This window comes from Lates calcarifer, linkage group LG23 (assembly GCF_001640805.2).
Source record: "Lates calcarifer isolate ASB-BC8 linkage group LG23, TLL_Latcal_v3, whole genome shotgun sequence".
Classification (NCBI taxonomy): domain Eukaryota; kingdom Metazoa; phylum Chordata; class Actinopteri; family Centropomidae; genus Lates; species Lates calcarifer.
In genome coordinates, this window is record NC_066855.1 from 6,007,636 (window position 1) to 6,026,225 (window position 18,590).

Genomic DNA, 18,590 nt, shown 5'->3' on the forward strand with positions numbered 1-18,590 from the left:
CTTTCATTATCTATATAATGTGCCAGACAGGTCCCGTTACAACCACACCTCTTTGCCTTTCTATTTTAAAGTAATATAACTAAATTTAAACCTAGTTTTTGCGATAATTTTAGTTAGTTACACTCAGGCTTCTCTCGTGCTACCTAAAGGGTCTTTACCTTTTCACTGCAATAGTTATGTACATGGTCAGATAACAACCCTGAAAATGAGATTTTGTCTCCCAAAAAGTGACACCACTGTGCATTAATGTAACAGTTGGTGAAACTTAATATTATCGTGTACATTTGTGAAACTTTACATCATTGTTATCGCCGCCATTACTTTTCAAAGTTTTGGAACATGCTTCACCCTGACACACGCGTTCAAAATGAGCTCCGGTAAGTGTTACACAAATGTTTGTCATTCACAAAAAAGACAGAAAAACGCAGAAAACACGTGTCCTAATATCTACCATTATTATATGTGTTTGTGTTGTTGTTTATGTTGGGACTAAGTGTACTTCTGAGTAACTGAATACAGTAGAATCTGCAGTAGAACAGGCGACTGCAAGTTCAGGGGTAAGGTCAGCCCAGAAGCAAGACTTGTGTATCAAGCACGAAATAATTCTACAAATGTATTTTCAATCAGATATCGGTAATTTACAGTATCGTGGGTTTTGTACATACTGAGAGCTGAAAGCAGAAGTCGATTAACCAAGTAGTTCAACACAAAATTTATCAGCAGCTATTTTACTGTTGATTTACCATTTCAGTCATTTTTTGTCGTTTTCTGGTTCCATCTTATTAAATGTTTTTGACCTGAACTGCAACCAACAATTATTATCAGTATCAGTTAATCTGACAATTACTTTATCTATTAATCGCTAATTGTTATTCTTCTATCAAAAACTGACCATAACAGCTTCACAGAGCGAGATAGATGTTGTTTTGTTTGACCACAAGTCCAAATATCCAAAATATTTAGCTTGCAATGATACATAACAAAGAAAAGCAGCAAGTTCTGTCATTTGAGAGACTGTAATCAGAGAATATTTTTGTTGCACAAATTTTACTTGAAAAGTGACCAAAATGATTCACCATCGAATCCTCACATTTAAGAAGCTGGAAACAGAAAATATTGGACATGTTTGCTTGAAATTTATATATTTTTAAAAAGTTATTGATGATCACTAGTTGATTAATTGGCTAGTTGTTGCGGCTGTAAATTTGAACACATCACTTTCTCATAGGAATCTTAAGAATTATAATAGACACTTCTCACATACAAATAAAAACAACTGATAACGAAAATGATAAGCAAATAATGATCGCTGAAATAAGTGTAAGTGCATCTGTATTTGAATAGCTGAATCTTAACAGCTCTGCACTGTTTGTCACAGAGGTTTGCCCATTCTGTGGGAAAACTTACAAAAGGTTGAAGAGTCACCTGCCACATTGCAAAGCAGCAGGGAGCTCCAAGACACCTCCAAGCGAACATCACGTCAAGACGAATCAGACGACATCATCCTCTCTGCCGGTGGCTGGCCTCTCTGAACCAACGGCAAAGGGGAAAAAGGCCACACAGACGCTGTCGGTGGCGGCAAGTCCGCAATCAAAGAAGAGCACGAAAGTGTCTGCAGTATCATCCGCACCACCACAGCCATCATCACAAGCAACGCCTTCCAAGAGTGTGAATATGTCGTCACCATCACAGTTATTGTCCATGAGTTCTACATCGCCTCCACCATCTACTAAAAGAAGAAACAGAAGCTGTCCGAACAAATCAAGATGGCTGCCATGCCCTCCTCTGCCACCCCATCCCATATCTCCTCCCCAGCGCTATCTCCATCTCCCACTGTTTCTAAACCAAAAAAGAAGAGTCTCCGTGCTCTGATAGAAGCTGCAAAGTCCAACCAAGTTCCTAAGGGATCACTGGAAGGAACCAGATCTGCCTCAGGAGATCTGCCCTCAGGTTCAGCTCCATTTTATCAGATCCTCTAAGGTTCAGAACCACAACACAGACAGAGACCAACATTATTCCAGACAACACCAGGTCTGCCCCTCCGTCCACAGGCACTAAGCCCAAAGACGCCCCTAAAAAGGAGTCAAGGAGGGCTGCACCATCTCTTTCCACAATAAATGAAGGTAGCGCAAGACCCCATGCACAAGAGAACCTCTGGGTGGACAGCAAGGAGGAAGTTGAGGATTTATCTGTGAATAAGATCTTCTCAAAACCTGGAAGTGGTCTCCAGAGCAGGATTACCCTCCAGAATGTTAAAGCCACGTTAGGCAGAGCTAAAACCACAAGTCAGTCCAGCGGGGCAAGTATACTGAGCCAGGTTGAGACCGCTAAAAACCTACGCAGCAAAACCAGAATTGATACTAGTCACAGTCCAGTAGCAGTTCCAGCAGAGAACCAAAAAGATGTTGTTAGCTGCTTGATAACAACAAAATCTCTGTCAGACCAGCTAAAGCCTAAACAAGTGTCCTTAATCCCTCTGAAACACAATGGTTCCTCTCAGACCAAACCAACCCTCCCTGCAGCTCCCCTCCTCTCTGGCTCGTCTCAGGTGAGCCAAGCTACACCACCTCCACCACCAGTCAGCATTAAAGAGGGGCTGAACGTAGGCCACCGCATGACGGGACTCGGCTCACTATCACCATCACCCATCACCCAGCTTTCCAGTCCTCATCTTTTCCCTTTTGCTGCACAAACTCTGCCGGCGAGGGTGGAGACACTGAGAGCTGATGATGGGTCGAAGCTCGACTGCAGGAAACAAAACATGGCTCACAATCAAACCGAAAGGTCAGTATTTGGCAGAAAAACCAAGGGCTGGGTGGGTGTTGAGGCTTTGTTCTGTTTTTGGGACCGATCAGCATGTTCCTCAAGTACCAAACACTGAGACTAAATGTCTGGTCAGGTTTATAATCTTGTTCAGAGCTTCAACAACTGACAGAAAATTAATCAAAACCCATTTTGATTAATTCACCATTCACCATTTTTAAAGCTAAAATGCTATAGGTCTGAGGGTTCCACCTTCAAAAATGTGAGAATTTGCTCGTTTTCCTGGTCTTTATATTATAGTTGAATATAATCTTTGGGTTTTTAACTGTTCTTCAGGCAAAATAAAACATTTGGGGACGTTACCTTGGGCTTTATGAAATTGTAATAATGAAGAAAACCATTAGTTGCTGACCTAATTTCGTTTACTTGTTTTTTGATAATTTTTTTACTATTTTATACAGCAATATTTATCAGTTTTGACAACTTTGTGCTCTTTATTCAATTTTTTAAAAAGGGTTTAGCTGAAAAACATGTTTGAGGTCCTGAAAAGAACATTGTTTTGGTTTCCGTATCGAAATGCGTGTATCAAATTAACACTGGTATCATAAAATTTCAGTAGATATCCAGCTCTAGAAAAATGAAAGAGTGTGTCTGTTGGTGCATTGATTGTTTGTGGGTGTCATGAACTGCAGGGTCTGTGACACAGAGGAGTCTTGGACAGGTGAAACTGAAGGAGTTACCTGAATGGCTGGCCTGCAGAACCCCCACCCGTCCAAGAGACGTGGTGGAAATGGTGCAAAGAGGTCAATATCATGCACATCTCACTCAATATACAAAATAGAAATACACTGAACATGTATTTTTAACTTACCTTTACCTTAAATACTTTTAGGCCTCTTGTTTATGTATCACTGTGTGATTCTGTGCTTTTAAAACAACTGTTTTGAGAAATATGCTTGTACTCCTTCCTGGAAACAAAGAGGAAACAAACAGCTAGTTGGGCTCTGTCCAAACAAAATCCTCCTACCAGCACATTTTAAGCTCACAAATTAACACATTATATGTGCTATGTTTAACCCATACAAAAGCTAAGGGTAAAATTGACTTTTTGAGGTTTTATGGAGGGGTTATTTCTTGGTCTGGAAACAGGGGAGACAGTGCACCCAGCCAAGAATTAGTCTGGAGCAGAAGTCTCCATAAAACCATAAAGACAACTGACAGTAAGTGAGATGTAGGTGGATTTTGTTACCTTTGGACAGGGTGTGTCCAAACACTGTTTCCAGTCTTAATGCTAAGCTAACTAGCTGTATATTTACCACACAGTTGTGAGAGCAGTACAGATCTTTTAAATCCAATCAAGAAAAGTAAATAACCCTATTTCCAACATGTCAAACTCAGTAATGTTTATTGTGTTGTTACATGTGTGTGTTCCCTCTCCTCCTCTGTGCTTCCCTCAGGCTGGCAGTGGTATTACAGGAGATATATTGACGTGAGGAAAGGTGGTGTGGGCGGACTGGGCATGCTGTTGGCGGGTTACTGTGTGCTCAGCTACATCTGGAGTTACCCTCATATAAGTAAGTGTGTGGATTCATCTCAGTATTGCTTCATGTTGTGGATGGATTTAGAGGTAACTGGGTGTGTTCCTGGCTGTGTGTTTTTCCAGAGCGGGATCGTTGGAGGAAGTACCACTAAGGTCAAGGGAAGATGTTTGGACAAGCGTGACTGTGTGGAAACAGCAGCTGTGGTAGGAGGAGGGTTCCATTTTTACACTTCTTTTTGTACAGGTTAAACAAAAAAAGACAACCTGTAAACTAGTGATCTTTAGAGGTACTGGTATGCAGATGCTACCCGAGTTGTTTCCCCATCTCCAGCCTTTATGCTAAGCTAAGTTAATGCTGGCTGCAGCTGTAAATTTAACTGACAAATATGGGAGTGGTATTAGTCTTCTTATCTAACCCTCCACCCAGAAAGTGATATAGCATATTTGTCAAACCGTCCTTTCAGCAACTGGAAGAGTTGTAATTCTGATACTAGTAGTTTCATTCTCATGCAAAAGCCATCTGAAAGCCTGTGGGCATTATACTGTCGTTAATGTAAATTAACTTAAGTTTGAGTTTAATTTCAGATTTATTTATTTATCGTTATTAGTATGTGTGCATGTTATTTTAATTTTTGGAGAGAAATATGCACAGGAAATCCTCTAAAAATTACGTTTTAATTGGAATTTGTTATGAACAAAGCCAATTTTGGTCTCAGTATCAGAATCAAAATAGTTTCGCTCAAGGTAAGAGGAAATCCCTCTGTGTGTTCCAGGAGCTCCACTAGGTGTCACTGTTGAGTCATGTTAACAAAACCCAAAAGGGATGGGCAGTCAAATGTTTGCTATGCAGAGTTTTCTTTGCTCTTTTGTGCAGAGGCATTGGCGCTGGGTTCCATGAGAGGATTAGAGGAAACCAACAGTTTTTAACTTGATAAAATCTTTCTCTGGAAGCTCAGATGTAGAGAAACATGAAATGTGAAATATCCATGAAAAGATCCCTATCTGTGGAGCAGAGGGTCACAAATATGTTTTTCTTTGGAAATGCTTCCCTTGTCACATGATGTTATTATGCATGCTCAGTCTGTCAGTGCCAGTGTGTGAACACTCACAGAATAGTAATGGAGGGACACTGAAGGAGGTTCTCAGCCGGACTGGACCAGTTTGTTATTGTATTCCAAATGAATTTATTGTTGACTCTCCTTGCTGCTGTAGTGAACACACATTAGCTACAAATGAAGAAATGACAGTATTTTTGTACAATTTTTTTTTTCTCCTGACGCCACTTCTTAGCCAACACAATAAAAAATAATTTCCATTTTCTCATGTTTTTTTTTTTTTACATTTTTTTTTCTCCATACAAAATTATAAATATTTTGTGTTTCACTTTTCATTTTTTGTACAAAACAACAAACTATACAAATCAAGTGAGACAAAACAACAGTGAAAATGGAGGCAGAAAAACAAATCTCTGCACTGAGAACAGGGGAGAAAAAAAGCACAGTATGTTCCTTACCAGGCCCTCAGACACTGATATGCATCCAGATAACACAATGTTTTACCAACACTGGACATGTTCCTACTTTGTGCAAGTGTAAAACTAGCTTTCTTGTGAATGTAAGTGCTATAGAGGCACAAAATCTTGCAGCAACCGCTTGAAGGAGTAACTTACAAATCTCACTTGACCCCTAAATGTCATTTAGAGATTTGATTTTAAAACAGAGAGAGCCCAGTTATCTCAGTGTGCACTGGTAAATGTAAAAGCTCTATAAGGGTTGATGCAGAGATAACAGGCAGGCTGCGATGGCCACTGGCACTCAAACACAAAAATAATAAGGTTGATGTTTTTTCTCAATCACCCCATATAAAAGGCCTTCAGTCTGCTCCTGTAGCATACTGGCAAGCATATTTCACAGACAAGAAGAGAAAGGTGGCACTGTCCAGAATCGACCCCAGGAGCATTTAACACATTTAACCTAAGCTTTGGTCCTGTGTTGCATTTGGCAGACATCTCCATGTCTTCCTTACACCATGATGCAGATTTCTGAGGATGTTTACACAATAAAATGTTACTCCAAAAACATAAACACATGGCCAATTCTTCATCATAATGAAATATCACAGTAAATTAAGTTTTGGCTCCAAAAACTAAATGAAAACTCAAAAATACTCAGAACACAATGGGAACCAAAGTTATTTTAGGGGCACAGCTTCAGAACAAACAACTTAAAAAAAAAAAAGACAGCCACAGAGCTGTTGTCACCACCACAAAGAAATACATAAGATCTGAGGGTGATTCTGGACATGGCTACACTGTCTCCTGTTAATTTTGGTTGCACTGCTGAGAGGGAAAACAGGAAATGTGAGAAATGACTTGAAGGTGAGAAAAAAAAACATCCGGGGGGTGCGGGCGAAAACACTTGGGAATAAAGTCAAGAGTATGGTAATCAAACCACCAAACTACATGAAAACATAGTCGTAGACCAGTGTGTACGTATGCAGATTAACACACCCTGATAGAGATATCAAGGTAGTAAAGCATAGTTAGACAGATATGATCAATATATAATTATATGCAGAAGGCAGACAAATGTACGTACAATCAATGACCCACGAAGGTCATTTAAACTCTTCACAAAGCCGGGGAAACACTTTACAATGAACAAAACAGTCATCTTTTTTTATTGACATTTCTAAAAATGAGGAAATAAAAATCAAAATAAAAAAGATAAACATATCGTAACATATCTTCCTCAATCTGAGGACTTAGCTCCCCAGACACAAACTCACTGAAATGATAAAAAGTGGTTGAGTTTGAGATTTGTTGTGTCTGTGTCGGGGCTCGCATACCTTTAAGGTACAAAAGAAAAAATGCCAATGAAAATGTGACTTAAGCACATAAAAAAAAAGAGCACTGCTGAGTACTGTAATACTACTATATACGTCTATATGACTAGTCTGACTGGTTTCTAGTGTGAATAAGAGGTTATCCTTGTTGCAGGCAGCTGAAAGCAGGCGAGTAAATTTGGTTCTGTTCCAAATGTTCACATTCTGTTTAGCCTAGTGCACACTTATCAACGACAGCCTCATTTTCATATAGTTCCTGAAAGAAGCAACAGTATGTTTAGTGCAATTCGTCTATGTGAATGTGTCTCTACTGAGCTTACCTTAAAGTAAATCTCCACCTCTGAACCATGAATCTACTGAACTCATTGTACTAAAGCATGTGTGTGTTCACTGTGTATTTTGTAATGCAGGAAAGAAGTGAGCGTGTGGATAGCCTCTTCATGTAAACACTTCAAAATAAAAACCTAGAGTTAGGCACAGTCATCGTTTCTGTCCCGCCTCCTCCTCCCTGTTTTTCAGTATAGGTATTGGGGGTAATCAGCTGGCACAAAATATTAATGGGGTGTGTGTGTGTGTGTATGCATGTGTGAAGAGAGGAACACTCTTATATTCAAGCTACTGAAGTCCCTACCCCTGTAAGATAATGTTAAAATAAACAAAATGAGATCATTTACTATCTGTTACTCCGCTGCATTGCACACGTTCCCGGATCTTTATAGGTAATTATAAGTGCCTGTGTTCAACTTGACTCCTACCTCGCCTCAAAAACAAACAAACAAAAAAAAATTTTAAATACATGCTACGTGGTCAGAGATTATATCACAAAGATCATAGACCTGAAAGAAGAGTTAACCTCTCTTCACACTGGGTTTTGGGTGCAGGGGGGTATAAGAGATATTACAACAGGAGAGTTTGCTCAGAAAGAAAAAAATAAACATAGGGGATGATATGAAGCGTTCAGTCTTAACACTCCAAGATGCTGTTGACTGCCGCCTCTAGAGCTGAATCTGTGTCAGGATGGGGGGGTGAGGAGAGCTGAGGAGGGTACTGTGGCTGGGTCGGGTGGGAGGACAGGTGGTGTGACCCCTGGTAGTGCGTCTGTGCTCCCGACGTTGTTGCGAAAGGCGAGGGGTTACCTTGTGGATAACTGTTGGCAGCGGTGAGGCTGTTGTTGCTGGCGCAGCTGGCTGTGTGGCGTTGCTGGGATCTCTTCAGCTCCAGGACGCTCTTGTTTTCCACGTGTGGAGTGTGGAGTCTATCTGTCGCACCCGGTCCCACAGCCCCACCCCCTCCAGGATCTCCGTACCCGGGCTGGGAGTCTGTCCTGTACGGTGGCTCTGTGGAGCCTCTGTCTGACTGATTCCAACTACAGCTGGACTGAGGTGGGGAGGGGTCTTGGAAGAGTTTGGATTTCATCCCACAGCAGAAGTCTTCCAAGAAGCTGTCTATAAAACAGAAAAGAGAAGAAGAGTTTTTTTTAAGTCTTTCTTTGAGAGAATGATTTGCTCCACATTGCTTCATTTCTTTATTTTCTTACCTGGATCCACAAGTACCATGCGTTTGTCTTGTGTCAGGTTGCTGCGTTCCTCTTGGTTGAAAGGTCCTGTCAATCATCACCATTTCTGAAGATGGACTTGAACGCTGCAGGAGAATGAGAAGCAACCTGTTAGCCCTGTGCATGTCCTACCATGAAACACATGTGTGCAACCACTTGCTCGTGAATGCGCCTACCTCAGCTTCCACCATTAGCAGTCGTCTGTATTTGTTCACCATGGCCTGGGTCCTCTTCAGCACCTGAGTCGCAACCGCCTCGAACTCTTCATCCACTGTGAACAGAAGGACACAAATCTCTTTGTGCTTTCGTTCTACACGCCCAGCTAGAAGTATTTTTCTGCCTTCCTTTGCGGATTTAATTTCAAGCTAATAAATTCAAGACTGTACCCTGTGAGAACTCATCATGGCTCGGTGGAGCCCCCTGGAACACATGGTATGGGAGGAGTCTTTGCAGCGTGTCGTTGATTGAAGTGAACTGACGTCGATCTGGGGTCTGAACTCCGGTGTGATCCTTCCTCAACTGTTGTAAAATCCTATTGAGATGACAGGAAAACCAGGCAAACTTCTTTAATGGCTAAAGCTACGTACACAATTCAACACCTGACAAATAATCTACAGTACACAGTATGTCCAAATAAATACTCACATTTCTCCTCTTGTAAGTGGCGGAAGGGCAGGCCTCTTCTGTGCACTGACCTAGATAATGCATACATAGCAAGGCTGTCAAACTGTTACTTACATTGTCCCTAAAAGCTTAGTCCAAATGTAAACACAGCCATAAGTACAAATAAATAATGTACCTGAGAGTTTAGCATTGAATCTTGTGTCATGGTTTTCATGGCTGAGGGAGATCACACAAACAACAAAGCAACCTAATTTAGTCAAAGTGCAGCAGACTATACTCAAACACATAATACATGCTGACAAAAATTTCTGCAACACCAGCAAAGCCTTTGTTACCATGAATGTTGCTGAGCTGTGCCTGTTTAAGGGCAGGCGATGATGAATTCTGAAAAATAAAGATTGAAAGTCAAAGTCAGTCACACTTTGAGGTAAGAGATACAAACACAAGACTGACAGGGTGAGAACGAAAGAAATACTGCCAGTAACTTGTGATTATACCTGTCTGTAGTCTTGTTCCTGTGTCACTGTACCAGGTAAAGGCGAAAGAGACGTGCAGTTCTGAGTCTGAGTCACGAGAAGGCGCTGCACAGGGCTAGCTGACACTTGGCCTTGACTGCCGATCCCTGCCGTCGCTGGGCCGACCAGAGTCAGCCGCCCAGGGGCGCATGATGTCTGCACAGGGGCGGAGCTTGCACAGGAGACTCCTGTCCATGTCTGAGTCACTCCGACCTGACCCCCACTGACTACTCCCTGATTCAAAATTAACTGACCCCTTGGTGGTGCAGTGAAGTTCTGCCCCGCAACTATCTGTACCGTGTTCTGACTGGTGATTAGGGCGTTAGAGTTGGGGTCAGTGGGGCCATTGTGGATGGTGCTCGCTGGAGTGAGTGCCAAAGAGCTGGGGAGCAAGAACTGTCCGGGTGGTATGTTTGTCTGGGCCTGTGCTTGTTGCTGCTCCAGGGGTGGCTGCACCACAACGGATCCATTGGCTGTGTACTGCCCCCCAGGAGTAGTGGTGTTAGCGTTAACTACATTAGCCATGGTGGTGGAAGTGGGCTGAAGACCAAGGCTGTAGACGGTCTGAGCCCCACTTTGAAGGGGTTTAGGTTGGATAGGTCTGACAAGAGTCTGGGTCCCTCCTGGGCCTCTCTGGATGATGATGTTTTGAAGTGGGATGTTTTTGAAAGGTAAGCCCACTTGGCCTACCTGCCCTTGAGTAGGGGCAAACACCTGCCCCCCTGTTGTGGCCCCTGTTGCACCCACAGGTGCCCCTGGCCTCAACACAATTTGAGGAGTTCTCTCCAAGCTGCTCAGAGTCATCACCCCACCACCTGCCCCGAAGGAGCTCAACACCTGGATGTGCTGGGCAGAGCCGTTGGGCAGCTGGGACACTCCTTGTAGGAACTGGCCTGTGGGGAAAGCGTTCGTTGCTGTGGTAACCACACCCATTCCCCCTCCATAAGCCCCAGAGACCAGCTGGGAAGGGAAGGGAACGGGAGCCTGTACTAGAGTGGGAGCAGGCTGGGAGTCCAGTAAGGCCTCCTGGGCCAGCGTCTGCTCCGTGATGTCGGCCTCCAGGAGAGACTTCTGTAGGATGTCAAAAGGCTGGTCCTCTCCCCCGAGATCCACCCCTCCAGGGGAGTTCCCAGTCCCCAATTCATCCTCGATAAATGAAAGGCTGCTGGAGAGCTGGAGGCCTGCCCCGGCTGAATCATCACAGAATTCGCCCATTGAAGAAGAGCCATCCTTGAGGCCAAGGTTGGAGCCAGTCTAAATGAGGCATTTAGAAAAAAATGAGAGAGAAGCAAAAGTCTGTTTGCATGTGAAAGACTGCTTTCCCTGTCTGTCAGAGCCTCACGTGATGCTTTTTACCGCCTTTACAAAATGGGAGCTATACAATAAACCTTTAATTTTTGTCTCCCACCATAATAATGTATATTAGTGTATTTCCCCTGATTAGGAACATCTGGGTCCACATGGTTAGATGCTCTGTTTATCCCCTAACAACTACACCAAAAATCATCAGCAACTACTTTGTTGATTAATTGTTAATAGTTGTTTTTTTAAGCTGGTTCCAGGTTCAACTGTGAATACTTTCTTAGTCTTCTATGATTGTAGATTGAATTTTTGGATTTTGTACCATTAGCTGGATCAAACGAGACATTTGAGAACTAATCAGCTGTAACTGTTAATTACAGCCCCACTAGCATGAACTTTCCTTGGCTCTTAAAGCTGTTAAAACATATTGTCTCCATGTCAAGTGAGTCATGACAATGGCATTAGTTGTCAAATATTACTAAAAGCCTGAGAAAATGGGCATGAGTCCATCAGAAACTGTCTGCTTATGTTTTATTTGGATCAAGGTAATCACAGGTATACTCACTGTGTCACTAGCAAAGAGAGATCCGTCCGAGCCATAAGCTGCATTTGTCACATCCTCCTCTTCAATCTGCAAAAACAAAACGGACGACTTCAATAGAGAATGAATGGGCTATGCATCAAAATGAACCATCTATTCAGACAAACTTTGTAAGGAATGACTGAACGCATTCTCTAAGAGTCACTCACAGACTTGCTGTTGCTGCCGTGGAGATAGTCGTTCAATGCATCTACATCTCTGAAAAAGGGTAGAGTAGACTTTTAATGGGTGTACAACAAACCTAAATCAGGTCTACTATAAATTTCTTTTAACTTATTTGTGGTATAAAAGCTGCTTCACTCAGGCAGAGTACAGTGAATGTGACATTTGATTTGTAACTTCCCTAATTCAACAAAAGAGGGGAAAAAATAAGCTTTAATTTACTTGTGGCTTCAATTCAAAGAGGAACCTTTGTAATATTGCCTGTTCATCTAAGTGAAACCTAAGCACATGTTAAAATGTGCAACTACACTGTGAATCACCTGATGATGACAAATGTCTGTGCATCCATTCATTGAGTAATGGTTGAATGTAAATGTCAGTTTTATAAAGGGATTTTTACCCTAAAATATCCAGAAGATGGCGATCGTCCTCATCATCCATGACACCTGAAAGATTACGGAGGGACACAGATACAGAATAAAGCTAGTGAGGAGATGGTAGAAGTCTGATATGAATTTAAGATTGAATAATTCATGTTTGAATCTGCAAGGACCTGTGGCCATTAGCGTCATAAACAAATGGAATTAACCTCAGTTGATCACTTGCTTTAAGTCTGAGGTAGGGGGCTTAGCATGAGTTATTATGTCAGTAGTAAGGATATCTCACTCACAGATTTCCAGCAGGAAGCATGGATTCAGTCATTTAACAGGCTGGGCTGCAGGGTGAGAAACTGCATTTAGTGAGATTACAAAATTTTATGTGCAAGATATAGGGTGTGGGTGTTGGAAAATGAGGTATGTGAGCTAGAACGAGAGAAATGGGTGTGTGAAATAGGACGGGTATAGAGAAAGAGGTGTTATTGAGTACTATGGGAGATCAGTGTATAAGGCAGGATGGCCCTCATCCCCTCCTACAAATACTTGTCTCTGACACGCAAACTCCCACCCATTACCCTCCTCTGCAGTCCCACATTGGTTGTCTTTCGTGTCTGCACATAGTGAAAATGGCCATTTGAGTGTAAAACTCCACCCTGCTCCATTTATACCTCGAATGGTTGTTTTGAGTTCCCACATTGAAATAGGTGTTGGGTTTTATTTTGTGTCAACCTGCATGCATGCAAGTACACAGCTACCTTGGTGCTACTAATAAAGGGGAAACAAAAATGAGACTAATTTGATACAGCTGAGTAGTGGTCTGTGAGTGTTTGGATATCTATCAATTTTGATGTAATAGTTGTATTTTCAGCAATGTGTGGGGGAATATGTGCACTAGAAATATCAAAACTCCTTTAATGAATAATCCAGCATATGAATACAATGGTGTTTAAATGTGAGGTTCTTTTGTTCTTTGGAACAAATCAAGGGGAATTGTAGGCTTTGTGTTCCTGTGCAAAACGTTAGAGCTGCAATGCTTCAAAATGGCTGTTACCATGCCATAGGCTGTCTTTACAGCTAAGCCACGTTCAGCCTCCATCTTTGGTTCAGGGAGAACAAAGAACGACAAGGCTGGTGTACAAAACAAGCTGTTTGAACTGACTGCCCTGTGACTTCTAAATACAGAGAAACCAGTTAAAAACTAAAATTATATTACAGAAGAACATTGTTTTAAAAATATCCATACTAAATAGACTTTATTTTCTCGTCAGAGTGGATGGGCTCTTTTGTCCTTCAAAAGAGAGCACAGTGCTAAAAAAAAAATGTTAGAGGAAGCAATGTCCAAACTGAAAGAGAGAAACCAAACGACTAATACATCAACATTTTATTTATCAAAAATGCTCCAAACGTGAATGGATTACATGTAAAATACATTTTAAAAAATACAACACTCGACTTCTTTCTACATAATCTGTCATTAAACTAAAAGCTCAGACGTTAATTCAAATACCACGGTTAACATTTTCAGTCGAGCGTTATAAATTCTGAATTATAACGTTAGCTGCATTTAAACAAAAAACGACCAGGACACAGCTTTAAGTGCCCGTTACGGACAAAAACGCCTTATAAGCTGCTCAAAAACACTTGATTTGCAGGCGAATCTCCAATTGTTATCGGGATTGTGAAAATCAAGGCATCTTTTCTCTAAACGTTTGATAATTTTGTATAATTTAGTGCTCCATTTCGTAGTCTCAGAAATCCGCCCTAGCATGCATGCTTCCGACGCAAACCAAGCTAGTCCCTGCTGTAAGTCCTGTTCACTGGGACAGTGTGGTATCGTCGTTGGTTTAGAAAGCCAGCTAATGTACAGCTTGCAAGTTTTATTTCCAAAAATAGACTGAATCGACAGAATGATAATCGCATTCAAGCAGCACAAAACGCCCGTCGTCCAGCCTGTGGCTGGTCGTCGCTGACGTGCTCTTTCTTTCTCTGCTGGGGAGGCTTTCATTTGTCCTCTATGTGGCTCATCTGCCAGCATGAAAAACGTCACATTTGTCTCGATATGCCGAACCGACGCGTTTCAATCGGGAGATTTTGTAGCAGACCCGTGTTCTGGTTGGGCAGCTCTCCGGGCTGGACACTCCGCCACATTTTAACGATAAACTCCGGCCTGTTCTGGTTAGCTAGCCGCGATGTCGACGACGCCTATTTTGAAAACGTCGGCTAGAATTCGTCGAAAACGCTACAGGAACAAACAGCGTCGAGGCTTAAAAAATTATCGCGATTAGCATAACATAAAGACGACTCAAAGAGGCAAACCCTTTACTCCTGTCTCACTCCGCTTGAAACCCAATATCTCCATTTGGCAACTTTTAATTTGCTCCCCCCTCCTTCTCCTCCTCCTCCTTCTCCCTCTCCCACTCATATATTTTTCTCACTGTCCCTGTTCTGTCTCGGATAGATTTTTCTCTCCGCTCAAACTCTCAACCCTCCCTGAAGGAAGGGAGGAAGGAGGTTGTGTGTGTTTTTTCCTTGAAATTTTTATCACAAAATTATAATACACTCAAAGGGAAACTCACCGTCATGAAAAAGCAGTGCCTTGTCAACGGGGTTTCCTCGCCATCACCGCACGGGTTGTTGGGGTAGTGCACAGAGCAAGGCAACCCACATCACCAGTCCACACCGGTATCATACGACTCTCTAAATTTGAATAGGAAATATACAAACAACGACAACTAATTAATAAACACAATCTTTTTTTATATACGATTATAATTTATAACAGCACGTTTCACTCCCCTCATTACAGATAAAAATTGTTAAGACTTAATTATTACCAACAGTAGAGGGCGGACCTCTGATGTGTGTGCCACACCTTGATGTTGCTCAGGTATGACCATAGTTACCGTAAATAAAGTGCTACCTGGTTGCTACCAATCCACACATACTCAGAAGTGAGTGAGTGTGTGTGTATTAGCATGTCACATGTACACATGTCCTGCAATGTTTATTAAATACATTCATGTTTTGTAAGTTATATTTTGTAATAAAAATCTAAGGTATTCCTTTTGCGCAATCTGCACATTAGCATGTTGACGCTTGTAAAGACTATGGTACAAAATAAACACATTGTCAACTTATCAAAGCCATGCACAGTGTTAGATGAAGTATCCAGATCCTTTACTTCTAAAATCAATAATGCGTCACTGTAAAATACGCCATTATGAGTAAAAGCACTGCATTGGCAGTGTTACTCAAGTATAAAAGTATCATCAGGAAAATAGTATGTACTCAGTGCAGAAAATCAGCTGTGACAGATACCATTAAATTATTTTTCCTCATGCATTCTAAGGCAGCTAAGCTTGAACTATTATGTAACCTCAAAATTATTCTGTTTACTGCAACTTTAGATGAGGAAAAGCAGCAAATCTTCACATTTGATGAGATGTAACCATGAAATATTTGACATTTTTGTATGTAAAAATCACATTAAAACGATAAATCACTCATCAAAATAGTCCAAATAAAACAGATAATTTCAGTTTTGATAATATGCCACCAGATAGCTTATTCTATAACTATGCATCATATTTTAGAAGCTCTTCGTATGTTTTGTGTGCAAAATGTCAATTTATAAAGTAACTAGTGACTATTGCTGTCAGATAGTGTGAAACTGCATAAAGTACTTCAGATTTGTATAGTACTTGAGTAAAAATGCCTCTTAGTTATTCTCCACTGGCCATGCACAACATTTCTTGTAGATAATAGTAGAAACATTTAATTTTCAAACATTACAAATGTTTAGAATAGACTCAATGCACGGGTATTTTACTTTGGTGGGTTACAGGTAGATTACAAAAGCTTAAACTTATATTATTTATATTTATTTATTTGCATTAATTTACAATCATTGTCCAAACTGATTTATGTTCATGCAAGCTCCGATACAGTAGGTGGCGGTATGCACCTTTTTTTTTTTTTTTTTTAATGATGATGAAGAAGAAAGAATGACTTAATCGCTTCCGCAACAACTGTCAGTGTAACAACATGGATGCTGCAGCAGAGGTGCGTCAGGAGAATGGGTTTGCCGGTGAAAGCGGTGCCACCAAGATGCAAGAGCGACTTCAGAAGCGGCACCAGGCGAGAACAGAAGACGCCGAGCGGAGGAAGGAAGCGAAGGAGAGCCAGTCTGTCGCCGAGGAAAAGGGCGAGTACTTCTCCAGCACTTTCAACCGGGAGCGACTGTGTATCGAAGAGCTGCTGTCCGGCTGCTCCGGAGCTGACCGGGCCACGGTGACTCAGAGGCTGGAGGAGGCGACGGCCAAAACCGTGCGGCTCCAAAAGTTTCTGAATGACAGCGTGTTGTTTCTGACGCAGTACGAGCTGAGACAAGCCCAGGCTGCGCTCCAGAAACTCCAGACCTCCCTTGCTGAGACCAGAGAGGAGGCTCTGCCCAAGAAGAAGTTTGCCTTCCGAGCTCGCACCAAAGCAGCAGATAAGGCCTCTGCACCTGTATCAGACCCAGCTCCACCTGATGTTGCCAGTGCCACACCTACAGGTGCTGCTGAGGTGGATGGAGCTGCAGCCTCTGAGCAGTGCGGCTTCTCCAACATGGACAATGAGTTTCTGACCAAAACATCAGAGGAGATTCAGAAACGGGACGTGCTGCTGACCCACCTGTCCAACTGCAAGGTGCGTCTGCTGGGTTCCCCAAGCACGTTGCACCTGAAGCACATCGACAGCTGTGAGATCCTGTGTGGACCTGTGTCCAGCTCAGTATTCGTCGATCACTGCAGAAACAGTACACTGAGTTTCCCCTGTCAGCAGCTGCGGACCCACAACACCACGGACACTCAGGTGTATCTGCATGTCACCAGCCGAGCCATCATAGAGGACTGTCATGGAGTGAGTTTTGCCCCATTGTCCTGGTCTTACCCCACTTTGGAGGAGGACTTTAGTGTGTCTGGTCTGGACCGGGACCGGAACAACTGGAGCCAGGTGGATGACTTCAACTGGCTTGCTGCAGGAACACCTTCCCCCAACTGGACCATCATCCCAGAAAGTGAAAGGAAAACCAACTGGGACCCCTAGAGTTGAACTTTTAAAGCCCTGATTTGCCAAATTAGCTTGTCTTTCCAACCAGTAAATAACTCACATAGCCCACACACCCAACAAAAATCAACATGCACTAATTATAATAGAAAAAGGTAAATAATGATAATAAAATACAAAACACAACCCTATTTTACAGTATTTTTTTCTAATAATCATTTGGCTCCCCTTGCCTATTTGCAGTTATGCCCACCAGAAAAAAAGGTGCCTCACAAACAAATAAAAAGTTGCAAACTTTTTTCAGCTTTTTAGCCAATATTACTACAGCATTTAGGACAAGATGGCTTCTTCTTACTGAATCACCAAATACTCAAGGCAGTAGAATACAAAGCTAGCTATGTCTTCATTTCCACCTAAATGGCACTAACACAACGGCAAAACTAAAAGCAAATGCATCTTATTCTCTGTAATAGTAATACAAAAATGACATTTTGTTTATTCTTCTAAAACCTGCTTGAAAAATTTTTATCTTATAGGAAGGAAAAAACCAAGATTGATTGAAAATACTCATTCACTGATTTTGTTGTACTGCCACTTACAAAAAAGGCAACCTATATGACATGGTTAAAACTGCACTTATATAATTAAATTTAAAAAATCCACCCATTTAAATCAGCCTTACTGGTAGACATGTTTACAGTTTACCAGTGTGACATTGCAGGATTTCTGCCAGGTCCAAAGAGGAGATATTAGTTCATTGCAGAGATATTTGCATTGGTGTATATGTCAGCCAATTAAGAAGAAATTGCAGCATGGAGATGCCTAAGCTGTGTGTGAGACCATTACATATTTTGTATATTGATGAATGAATAGTGAATCATTGTAAGTGAAAGCAAAGCAACTTTTAAATATAGATGTTTTTTTGACCAAGTGGGGTCCTGCTTCCTGACACCCAGACATGTGTTATTCATGGAAAAAAGAACACAAAACCTATTGTGTAATAAATCTACAGTATCAAAAACAAAGTAAAAAGCCATTCAAGCTATTGTAACATAACAGTTTTAAAGCAGTTTTAAATAACGAGCCCCATGCTTAAATAGTGTGCCTTTATACTAATGCAACTAAATCTATTCTTCTCTTTGTAAAAAGGAAAATTAATAGTAACTGCCACTGAAACAAGGCGCAAATAAAGAGTCTTCCTGCTCAACAACATGACACCTTTGGCTTTTCTGGAGTTTTTAATTTATTCTTTATGTGA

At 41.7% G+C, this 18,590-nt stretch overlaps 3 protein-coding genes across 3 annotated transcripts; 2 read left to right on the forward strand and 1 right to left on the reverse strand.

The window, feature by feature from the left end:
• The first annotated feature begins 7 nt into the window (after positions 1-7).
• si:dkey-21c1.4 (uncharacterized protein C17orf80 homolog) lies at positions 8-5,618 on the forward strand. Its single transcript, XM_051066409.1, is given in 7 exon segments — positions 8-377; positions 1,379-1,826; positions 1,829-1,976; positions 1,979-2,781; positions 3,454-3,566; positions 4,221-4,337; positions 4,427-5,618. Coding segments are annotated over 7 exon segments (1,668 nt in total). The 5' UTR covers positions 8-367; the 3' UTR covers positions 4,456-5,618.
• Positions 5,461-15,546, reverse strand: bicral (BICRA like chromatin remodeling complex associated protein). Its single transcript, XM_018665896.2, is given in 13 exon segments — positions 5,461-8,592; positions 8,685-8,745; positions 8,747-8,788; positions 8,879-8,973; positions 9,089-9,234; positions 9,348-9,397; positions 9,502-9,542; positions 9,662-9,710; positions 9,824-11,095; positions 11,709-11,774; positions 11,894-11,942; positions 12,307-12,352; positions 14,860-15,546. Coding segments are annotated over 12 exon segments (2,394 nt in total). The 5' UTR covers positions 12,348-12,352; positions 14,860-15,546; the 3' UTR covers positions 5,461-8,110.
• Positions 15,547-16,277: 731 nt separating this feature from the next.
• Positions 16,278-18,547, forward strand: tbcc (tubulin folding cofactor C). Its single transcript, XM_018665908.2, has one exon. The coding sequence runs from the start codon at positions 16,328-16,330 to the stop codon at positions 17,369-17,371; it is 1,044 nt and encodes a 347-aa protein (XP_018521424.1). The 5' UTR covers positions 16,278-16,327; the 3' UTR covers positions 17,372-18,547.
• Positions 18,548-18,590: the final 43 nt, after the last annotated feature.

Bases quoted from the DNA above. Each gene is read 5' to 3' on its own strand.
- tbcc (XM_018665908.2), top strand. From the start codon at position 16,328: ATGGATGCTGCAGCAGAGGTGCGTCAGGAGAATGGGTTTGCCGGTGAA.